The following is an 11,646-nucleotide window of genomic DNA, read 5'->3' on the forward strand; positions in this document are numbered from 1 at the left end:
ATTAGGATCTCATTCTTGCGGTTGTATTGGATGCTCACACATTCTTAATACCAGCGGCTGCAGCAGTCAATGAAGGAGTGAGCATGCATTGGATCTGTGCATCCAGATTATGGAAGAACCCTCCCATTTCTGGGTCTGCACCTGAAAACCCCACTCTTACTTGAGTGACTTTTTTTTTTTTTTTTTTTTTTTTTAACCAAGCAAGGGGATCAGAAGCTTCTGTGCATTTGTTTCTTCCCATTTCAGCCAGCTGCTTCTCTTCTTAGCTCTCCCACTTGCCAGAAGGGAGACAGGAGAGTAATCTTCTGTTGAAATCTCTCCTTCCAACACAAATTTGTGACCCTGGAAAGACTGCGGTTTTCAAAAGCTGTGTGAACCACGATTCTGAGCAGGTGCAGCGCGTTCTCAGTCAGGCAGCTGGTCACCTTGCAGCCCGGAGAGGGGAGACCACACCTTGGACTTAAACGGCATATCTTGGGGTTGGGGGTCCAGACTCTTTTATTTCCAGATGCTTCCTCACTTTGTCTTGTTTGCTCAGTTGGGGCGCAGAGTGACCAGGCTCTTAGCGTCTGAGGGTTCTTAAGGAGGACCGGCAATCCTGGACACAATCCCAGGGAGAGCAGGTTTTGTGCGCATATGGGAGGAAGCAAGCGCGAGTCACTTCTGTGCCGAGACAGACAGAGGGGACAGAAGGCTCTCTACCTTGGGCAAACTTCTCTCTACCCCGGGAGGACACAATTTCTCTTCTTCCCCGCTTGCCCTCGTAGGATTTGAGTGAACAGGTGCTCACACACCGGCTGAGACGGGAGTTCTCACCACCCGCCGAGGCCCTGGCCAGCCGCTGATCGGCCTCTCCGCCCCTCCGTGCGGCCGCTGCACGCACCGAAGGCCCGGAGACTCAAAGCTGGGGGAGCTGAGGGATAGGGCGAGGCCGCCCTCTGGAGACTGGGGCACAGGCCTCTGATCCTGGGCGCAGCAAGTTCCGCCAGCCTGGTCGGGGCAGGACAGTGTCAGTTCTTGGCAGCACTTGCACAAATTGGAGCCGCCACGGCAGCATCCCACCTTGCGGCAGACGGGGCGGGTAAAGAGGCGATGGTTGATGCGGGGCTGGGTCTCCAGTCCCGCGTGCGCCAGCACCGCCAGCTGAGCAGCCAGCCCTTCTCTGACCCCCGGGAGGTCTGCGGGAAGGCGGCCGGCAGGGCTCGCAGGGAGCCGCCCCCGGGCCCGCAGGGCGCCCGCTGCGGGCGGGACACGGGCAGTGCAGCTTGTACGCGGCCGACCTCCGCGGGGGCGCGATCCCACCTGCATCCTCTCCGCGTGCTGCCCGCCAGGCCCTGTCGGGCCTCTGCTGTCTCTGGCTGTGCCCGCTGGGCGCACGACGGGCGCCGTTGGCGGTGTCCCCACAGACCCGCGCCGTGAGGCCACCACTGCACCATTTCCTGCTGCCCTGGCCGGCCTGCGCAGCTGCCACTCTCCTCCTCTGGGAAACAAACCTGCACCAGAGGGCGTCTTAAGAGAGGTCACGGCCACCACCTTGCCTTTCATTCCAGAAGCGACCCAATCCTGTTTGAAGACGGTTAGCTCCCCAGACGCTATTAAACTAAGTTTTGGGTGGCCTTTTGTCAGAAAACTTTTAATCACACAGAATTTAGCTTCTAATCGGCCAGACATTTAAACCGCGTGGAGTAAAACCTTCCGTTTTTAACATCCACTCTGGTGTTTGCTGGAAATTTGCCACCGAATTTAGGCTCAAGTTGAAGGTTACCAGGATTTATCATTGTTTCCCCAGGATGTTTAACTCTCAGGGGTTCCTTTTCTTTCATTTAAGATACTTTAAAAAAAAATTATTGTAAGCGCTTTGGCCGTTTAGTTTAAGAAATTTGTTTTAGCTCAAACGATTTTGTAATCCAGAAGTATTTCTGATAAGGGAAGGGGGGCGTAGGAGATAGAAAGCAGCTGTGTACCAGGAAATAATAAGTATCATGCAAAAATATCACAGCTAATCGATGTCCTTTACGAGTGGAAATATCTATGTTTAATTGCTTTAAAAATGTGGGGTGGAAAACACATTTATACACCGTGATAACAAACCTGTACAGATAATTTCTGAACAATACAAAATAAGTGCTGAAAACCTGTTTTCTTTATGATTGAAATAATTGTTTCAAAACTGTGATACCACCTACCCAAATATCACACTGCCCCATCTGCTACTACTTTAAGAGAAATAGTCACCAATTGAATGCATTAAGATTTATCCTTAATAAACAGAAAATTGCATAGCTTTTTATATTGTTGTACATCCTCAAATGCATCTTCCAATATCACTGGTTAGCTTAGTGATATTCTTGTTATTTTCAATTTTCAGAGATACATAAGATAAATTTCCCAATAATTATAAACACATCATTTTACTCATCTGATTTTAATAACATGCATTTTTATAATTACTGTACAACCAAAATAGACATTGAGTTATGCTGTGTGCATGTCTTTATTCAACAGTATATTCTTAGACACCTTGTTCAAACAAATTAAGTGAATTTCAAAGAAAAGAAAACAAGAAAAAAATCCTGCCAGTAGAAACAGAATCACAGTGCCTTACAGACAAAAGGAAAGGAAAAGAAGTTCTCATACGAAAAGAGATTTATTATTACATAGAAAATTCTCACAATAGTTGAAACACACTTCAGAAACTAGTAAACACCTTAGATAGAGTTGTGCCAATTACTCAAGCCCACAAGCATCTGCTTTGTCTTAATTAGACGGGGGAGGTGAATGACCACTGTTTATTTTCATTTTCCTCATTAATTATGAAAAACTGCATTTAATTCATCTTGCATGGTGAGAGATTGGCTGCGCAGATGTAAGTCGTAAGGGAAGTGGCTGTCGGTGGGCAACCTGAACATGGCACCCTGCCCAAGGGGACCCCTGGGTGGCACTGCACAGTAATGCATGCCGTAATTGTAATTTTTGCCATAGTCCAAGGTTTCTTCTTGCTTCAGGGAAAATATCCCATTATAGTTAATTGGGGGAGGACTTAAGGGACCTTCAAACTGAGGGCTGGCACACTCAGGGGAAGTACTTTCATAGAAGGATTCATACGCACTGCAATAATTGTAGGGTTTCATGGACTTGGAATTATCAAGAGTCCCATGCCCTGGGGGAGTGGCGAGCTCAGGGCTGTGGTAGGGTGGGTAGAAGGTGGAGTAGGGCGACCTGGTGTGGTGTGCAGCCTCCCCACCCTGACCCATCAGGAAACTCCTGGCGTTGAGCTGCAAGCAGCCTGCCACCAAGTTTGTAGTTGGTTGGGAAAGACCTTTGCACAAGTTTTGGACGAACGTGAGCAGATCCGGTCTCTTGCCGATTCTCAGAATTTCAGAAAGTGCCCAGATGTAGTTTTTGGCCAGTCGTAAAGTTTCTATTTTGGACAGTTTTTGGGTTTTAGAATAGCAAGGGACCACTTTTCGTAAATTGTCCAGAGCATCGTTGAGGCCGTGCATCCTGTTCCTCTCCCGAGCGTTAGCTTCCTGTCTCCTGAACTTGACCCTTTCCAGTCGGAGCTTGGTGGTCTTTTTTTTCCTAAGACCCCTCCTTCTGGGCAGCCCATTTTCATCCTCCTCTTCTCTGTCTTCCTCCTCTTCTTCTTTCTCAGTTTCTTCTCCAGGGGCCCTTTTGATGCTCTTTCCTCGAAGGACGATTTGTTTGGAAAAGCTTTCTGGTTTCTTAATTTGCTTCTGGTCCTCACATTCTCTAGAAAACTTTCTGCACATCTGGGATTCTGGCATTACAACAGACTCATCAAACGGTAGTGTTAACATGGTTCTCTAATCTTAAATTACCTGAAAAAATGCCAGCACAATATTTAAAGCGTTTTCATTTTTAAAGTTTATACACTTAAAACATATTTGACGACACTCAGATTACTACAAGAACACATGAAAAAGACTGATTCTAGGGCTAGTTTTTTTTGACATTAAATAAAATTTTGAGTTTGTGCAGACTAGTAATTATAAGAACACTGATGCATGCATGCAATGGGATTAATTTATACAAGGAAATTATCAAAAGAAAATAAAATTGCAAGCATTTAGTATAATCCCACTACCATCTCCATTTCTCTTTGATTTGAAACTGGATTTTAATACATGGAAAGGATTGTGCAATTCAAGCAAATGCAAAGCATGATATAGCAATGCAGAATTTCATTAATTCCAATTCCCCTGAGAACAAAATAGAACAGAAACCAGTTTATTAAATGAAAAGTGCTATTTCTCCATCAGCTAGCAAATTTGTGGGGATTTTTAGAGAAAAAAAAATCCCTAACTTTATTTACTATTCTCATATACCTCTGTGAATTTAGATAAATGGTGATTAAAATATACAGATTTAAAGGAAATATTAATCAGATGAGTTTTAAAACTGATTTTTTTTTTCTGATCAGTAAAGAATTAGGTAAAAGAGCACTATTTTCCCAGCCTTCAAAAAAGAAAAGGGATTAGGCTAATTTGGAAAAAAAATACAAGTAAATGAAAAAATAAAATATCATTGGCAATTTTCTAAATCAAAGGAAATGATGAGGCTGCTCTTACATTTAAGATTTTCTCAAATGTAATTGTCTGTTTACTGCTGTCCAAATCATCCTGGACAAAAAACACTCTCGCACTGTTTTTGTTCTACGAACCACAGAAGTCTCCCTCTAGCTAATATCTGACGGGAACGGTCCAAGGATTCTGACTGCAATTGTGCACGTGTGTTCAGAATCCCAAATGAAAGGGGAAAATAATTTGTGTTTCAAATGCATTTTTGGTTTTTGTTGGGTGAAGCAGAAAGTATTTCCATCGAAAGTCTTCAAACAAATAGGCACATTAAAACAGAGACTTTTCAATGTAACAATCTCCAGCCCTCTCAGCACACCACACACACACACACACACACACACACACACACACACACACACAAACTCTCAGTAATGTCCACATACTTGCAGTGTTACATAATAGCAGTGAAAGTATGTGATAATTACATCATAAGAATGAAATATGATAAGAAGTTATAGATGGCAAAGAGCATACAAATACTCTAAGACAGTGATACTGTATCTTTAAATACTTGCATGCAAAGCCAGCATCAATTGAAGTATATCTTTATTTATATTACCTTAGGTTTTAATTTCATTCAATAATCAGTTTTCATTTTGGGTCTTCCAAATCTTTTCAGGCTGAGTGTCGCATCGTCTCCTGGAGCCTCTAGATCTGTGTATATCTGCACTATCTCATTGATCTCTAAAAAGTGACATTGATGCCAACTGCCAGAGCTGGTACCCATGCCATCTGCTAGTGACGTCACAGGGCAGAGAGAGCCATGTGATCCTCTCTCTTGGGACCTTCATTCTGCACTGATCATCTGGCATCCCTGTAAGTGGGTACCAGCATTCATGCATCAACACAGAAGGTTAGACTGATAGGAAAAAAATCTGCACCAGCATTTCACATACAGTAGGTGCGTTTCTCCTCGAGCTGCTCCGGTTTCACTGGCAATCTGTAGAAAGACTGAGCTAGTGCTCAGTTTCGCCCTGCCAACGGTGCAACTGTTAGGTAGTCGTTAATATTCCATTCATTTGCAAGGTGGGCTTTTGTGTGAATGAGAGGTTTTTGTTGTTGTTGATGATGTTGTTTTGGAAAGATCACCATCTCCTTTGTGCACCTGGGTACCCAGGGAAAGAGAGCCGTAAAAAGGAGCTGGAAGCTGGTCTTGGGTGCATAACCAAACTAAGATTAGTGTCAGCAAACAGGAGTCAGCAAAGGGCTTCTGTTTCCTTGTTTTGTTTCATGGCATGGGACTTGTGGGTGTGTGTCTGTGCATTTTCTTAATATGTAAGATCTCTGCACTTCTTAGGACTTTGAAATAAAAGGACAGTTTTTCTACTGGGGTTTGTGGAAGACATCCTCCCATGTCCCCCTTCCTCCAATTGCCGGTATCTTTCAACAACTTTTCAGAGAGACTACGTGTGTGTGTGTGTGTGTGTGTGTGTGTGTGTGTGTGTGTGTAATACATAGATACTGCGAGTCCACTGTTAAGGATTTCAAACTATACAGTTATGTCCTCCACTGAAAGTCACTAACTTCACTCTTTTATTATCTCCCTCTCTCCCAGCATTAACTTGCTTCTTCCTTCTCATTTAATTTAAGACACAATAAACATAAAAATTATCACTTAGGTTTCAGTCTTTCTCTCCCTAGCATTCTGCTGAGTATTTTAATCAAAGATTAGCTTTCCTGTGTTTTTGGAGCTTCCAGATTTTTTTTCTCCTAAAAATCTCTCCCTATTTCTTTTTAATAGAACAACATCCAGTTAAACATCTTCCTATGTTAGTATCCAATTGCTTGTCCCTACCACGTTTATTACGTGTTGTCTTTTTTCACCCCTTAACCCTGTTCAGTTTCTTTTTAACAAAAGCAGGGTACAAACAGTTAAGCGAAGCTGCTCAGCCTTACTGAGAAGAGGGAGTGTGGAGCCAGAGGCAAACTCCACCTTCCTCTCCTGTACTCCCCTGCTTCTCCCCCCCACCTCACCAAAAGGACATTTTATTTCAGGAATGCTTGTCAGTAAAGTAAAAAGTGAACTTTAAAAAAATAAAAGTTTAAAGATAAACAAATAAACACAACCTTTGTTGTTTGACAACTGAGTAATCTCCTCTAAAGTGAGAGAGTATGCTTTTGGAATTAGACTAATCCTTGGCAGGCTGCAACTGTTGAATCTGTGTTAGCATTCCCCTTATAAATCCCAGTTTTGAAAGGTTTAGAATTCTGCTGCTTTAATGCATTTTGGATCCAAATTGGCACCAAGGGCTTCAAACCAAATTCAGTTTTGCTCCTCTCATTTCACACTCCTTTCTACCTCCTTAAAAAGTTACTTTTCCAGGATAGTTCTAGAAAAGATGCGGTGTTGGGGTGGGCAAAAAGGAAAATCATGCTAGGTGAAGGTGGATAGTTGCTCTCCCCAAATGGACCTGTAAAAATGCTAATTTAAAATAAGGGTATGACTACAAATTCATGTTAAAATAGGTAGGTTGACTTAATTCATTTTTTTTTTTTTTTTTTAAAATCTGACATACCAATGCCACTTTAAAATTTGTACCTTTAAGGTAGATTATCGGTAACCAGTGCACTGAGTGTATTTTATGCAGCCTTTGGTTCGAACACTGTACACACTTTTTTATATTAGCATTGAGAATTTCTATAGAAAAACCAGATTCATGATTTTGTTTCTCCTCACAAGTGGCTTAATTTTTAAATGTAAAGGAATGTAAGTATTAGAGACATAAGTCACAAAGCAGTCAGCAGTGCCATGAATTTTGCACCTTGCACCATATCCTAAACTTACAAAGTCTCTAGGAGCTGCATTTACACATATGTAAATAAAAATCCAGGGCATAAATGACATGATATGTCAGTAGAAAACTATCACCAATATAATTCATTGAAAGGATCAATTTTATATTTTATTTTTGCATGTGCAAGAAAATGAGAAACCCAGGATTGTTGAATATGTCTGGGTCTGTCCTGTTCCTGTCTTTGAACATGAAAGACAGACCCTTGGTGATGAGGAGGTAGGTAGGCACAATCCGTGTTCAGGTTTTCTGACTATTAATCTATTGTTTGGACATCTTAGCTTTTATATATATTTTTTTCAACAAAAAAAGGGGGAAACAAAAAGTTGTTATGTCAAGATTTTGCAAGAATTCTACATGTTTGTACAATAATCTTTCAAAAGAAATTTTGTTATGCATTTTCTACTATAGTTCCAGATATGCAAATGTCTGTGCTGTTAATATGCATTCATACCATACACCACAGCGGCTGTTCTTCTCTCTGCTAAGAAAGCATGTTAACACCAGGACTCCAAACTGAACCGCATCCTGACTTACAGGCGAATACTCAGAGTGTGGGGAGTTTATTAGCAGCATCTCTGTAACATATTTTCTCATTTTTTGACAGTCGCTGCACGCCAAAGTTCACATCTGTAACTCAATTTGATCCTAGTTTAACTGATACAGTTTTTGCTTCAGGGACTATGAAATTTTATAGATTTTTAAAAAGTGCCTGATGTCTGTCTGTCTGTCTCTTGCTTTCCCTGGGTAAATGCTCATATTTCATTCACAGGAATGAGCCACAGAAAATTTAGACGTGCTTTTGACTCCATTGCAAGGCTGTAGAAGCCAAAAGTCCAAATGAAGGTTAGAGGGCTGTTATCTTGAGTCTCTCTGTTAGTTCCTGTGTCTTAGCAAATGGGAAGTCAGTGGACTGACTTTTTCACAGTCCCCTCATCATTTAAGAGATTAGTCTGGAACATGACAGACGTTTTCCTCACTTCTCCAAGGATCTAAGGCAACAGAATACGGTCCAGTACAGGATCAGGCAGCAAAACCCCAGGATCAGAGAGTTCTCCCTCCTAGCCCCCAGATAAGAGATATTTCTTAAGATATTGGATGTTTTTTTTTTTTTTTTTTTCTGTTGCCCTCCTTTTTATTTTTTGCTTCTTTTTATTGTCTTTTTCTTCTTTCTCTCACTTTTTTTTTTTTTTTTTCTCTTTGGCTCTTAGACAAATGCTTCAGGGGCAGTCGCCAGTCTTGTGAGCAAGCCCAGGATTCTTAACTCCCTGAGTTTTAACTCTGTGATCCCAGTGGACTTGAAATAATTTTATAATCATGACAGATTTTGAAAAACAATCCTTGGAATTTAAACAAAGTTTTTAAATTGTGAAGCAAGACACAAAACATCCCTATTTCTCTAAAAATCCTGTTTGAGGGCTTAAAAATATAATTTAGATTTAGGTATCTGAATGTTTTGTTTATACCCACAAAGATTACTTAAACTAAGCAGATAATCTGACTATGATTTGAGGCAACATTTGGATTGCCTTTTTAGACTTACTCCAAGGTGGAGACTGGACTGAATTGTATAATCATGGTACAATAAATCATATTGTTGTGTGCTCTGAAAAGTCCTCCACCTTCAGTCTTCTGGTCTAGACTTTGTACTAAACAGCTGCGTAGCCCTTTCCAGAAATATTTTTTTATTATTTTTCCCCCTGCAGAACATGTTTTCTTAAAATTTTATCTGCCAAACTGCATTTATTAAAATTCATTTTAAATTTGTTATTAAATAAAGGCATCTAAATCCACAAATTGAAAACTTCTACCAGTAGGAGAAAACTGGTGTTACTGGACTGATTTCTTATAACCAAGACAGATGAAAGGAAATGATGTTTCATGAACTTTGTTATCTTACTAAAAGAAAGAATGCATAGTTTCCTTTTGACTTTAGAAAATATGAAGACTGATTTGATTGACCCTGGTTACTGCTTTTTAGTAATATTGAATTGGATACTTATAATCCAATATATGCAATTTAGTGTTTATTTTTAAAATACACTCTTCTTTTTTCCCCCTCTGTTACATTCATTCATTTTGTGAGATGGGAGTGGGCATTTTATGGAAGAGATGTTTTTAAAAAGTTTATGCACACAGATCAATCTTATGTCAGATGAAGTGCAGTCTCTGGTAATGGGACTCCCAGATGCAGTTCAAGAGGACCTTGAACTTCCTGAGCTTGTGTGTGAATGTGGCATGCCTGTGCACATGTACGTTTTTCAGAAGACAGACCCTCTTTGTCACATTCCTAAAGGTTAAAAATGACACAATATTTTGACTTCTTATCTTATTTTAAATCTTGGTCCTACTGTTTCATTGCTATGTGTCGTTCATTCATCCATTTCATTCAGGCATTCAACAAAGGCTTGTTGCATATCTGTTTTGGATTTATTCTTGACTCCTCTTTATTTCCTCATACCCTACAAGAAGTATGTCGGTGACTCCTTTCAATTTTATCTCAAAATTATATCCAGACTCTCACCACTTTTCAGCAATCCTATGACTCCTTCGTTGGTCCAAACCTTCACCATTGTTTACCTGGCCTGCAGGATACCTGGGCTTCCACCCCTCCAGTTCATAGATGGTTCTCAACTCAGCAGCCAGAGGCATCCCCCCAGGCCTTCAATCACATGTGGCCTGCCCTCAAAACCCTCTGAGGTTCCTCCTCTCCTGGGCAGAAGCTACCTCTCTGATGTCATCTGCTCCTGCTGTCCCCTCCATTCCCTCAGCTCCAGCCACTGACCCCTCACACAGGTACTCTCCTTCCCTAGGGCCACTGCACTTAACTTCTGCTTGGAAATTTCTTCCTGGAAATCCCCATGGCTCATTCTCACAAGTCTCTGCTCAAATATCCACTCTCAGTGGTGAGGTCTCCCCTGAGCACCACCCTAATTTATACTGTACTCCTGTCCCTTCCACCGTCCCCACCCATCTTCCTGATTTTCTTTTCTCCATAGCACTCACCGCTTTCTAACACAGGCATTACTTATTCAGCATGTGTATCAATCTGCAGTTCCAGCACCTGCACATGCAAGGGCATAGTTGTTGAATGAAGAAATTGGTTCCAAGCATCAGGTTAGTGATAGCCATTGAGTGGTGTGTATCACAGCCATGACAAGACTATTGGGGGGTTTACAGCCTAGAGGGAGATGATAAACAGGTAAACATACACATGTGGAGCCTGCGCACTGCAGGCTACAGAGAAACTAGGAAGATCTACGCATATAGCATCTGAGCGCCCTCTCTGGGTCAACCCTTAAGCCAAGATGTGAAAGGCACAGCAGATGCCAGAGCAGGTGTGATGCTTCCAATGTCCTGGGACTACTGTCAGCCACACAGCGAGAAGAAGGCACAGATAGTGGTGCAGGTCATGGTGAGGTACTTGGGATTTAATGCAAAGGAAGCCATCAGAGGGCATAAGGCCATGGGGTGAGCCTGGTGGTAGAGGGCATGCTTAGCAAGCATGAGGTCCTGGGTTTGCTCTTCAGCACCCAAAATAAAAGGTAAAAAGAAAAGTTTACTATGGATGCCATGAGAAGATTGAAAAGGGTGCAAGGGGAGAAAAGTAATGGGGTTCAGAATGCACTACCCCCCAAATATGTCGCCTTGGCACGTTGAAGCTGAAGGAATTTAAGAAAAGTGTGGAATCAGGAAGTTCTCTCTGGCCGTCGCTTTTTTCCTCCCCTGAAGCAGTCATCAGACCCTTCTGCAAGAGGTTTGATCCCTCCACTCAGAGGAGAGGAGCATCCTTGTCCTTGAAAACACATAGGCTCAGAGAAGGGTCTGAACAAACAGGCCTTGCAGACTTCTGTTTTTTACCAATAATTCATATTCTTTGCCCAATTGTATCTCTCCACAACTCTTCCTTCTTCATCGAAACTGCTATAAAAAAAAAAAAAAAAAAAACCTTTGGTTTTAACTGTTTCATTGAGTCTTCATTTTCTTTTCAAAGCTCCCCAGTCATGTAAAATTCGTTAAATAAATTTGCATGCTTTTTTCTTGGTAATCTACTTTGTTATAGGGGACTCATCCGTGAACTTGGGATGAGTAGAGGAAAAAGAACTTATAAAGCCTGTGAAAGTGACAGAGCCAGAGAGTGACAACTGCAGCCCAATGCAGGCCTTGGGACTAGAAAGGAGAAGAGGGCATAGAAATGTATTTTGTGATAAAATCAACAGTTCACTTGCATGACCTGTGGATGGGTTGCAAGA

The 11,646-nt window shown here is 41.7% G+C and overlaps 1 protein-coding gene across 2 annotated transcripts; it reads right to left on the minus strand.

The window, feature by feature from the left end:
- Positions 1 to 2,060: 2,060 nt before the first annotated feature.
- Positions 2,061 to 5,298, minus strand: NEUROD6 (neuronal differentiation 6). Of its 2 annotated transcripts, none has more exons than XM_079152370.1 (2): positions 5,161 to 5,298; positions 2,061 to 3,781 (listed from the first exon to the last, which is right to left on the minus strand). In XM_079152370.1, exon 2 carries the CDS (start codon positions 3,771 to 3,773, stop codon positions 2,808 to 2,810), a length of 966 nt encoding a protein of 321 aa, XP_079008496.1. In that variant the 5' UTR covers positions 3,774 to 3,781; positions 5,161 to 5,298; the 3' UTR covers positions 2,061 to 2,807. The 2 variants fall into 2 exon arrangements, with proteins under 2 accessions (XP_079008496.1, XP_079008495.1); XM_079152369.1 differs by having other exon boundaries at positions 2,061 to 3,842.
- Positions 5,299 to 11,646: the final 6,348 nt, after the last annotated feature.

Source organism: Sciurus vulgaris (assembly GCF_902686455.1).
Source record: "Sciurus vulgaris genome assembly, chromosome: 8".
NCBI lineage: Eukaryota > Metazoa > Chordata > Mammalia > Rodentia > Sciuridae > Sciurus > Sciurus vulgaris.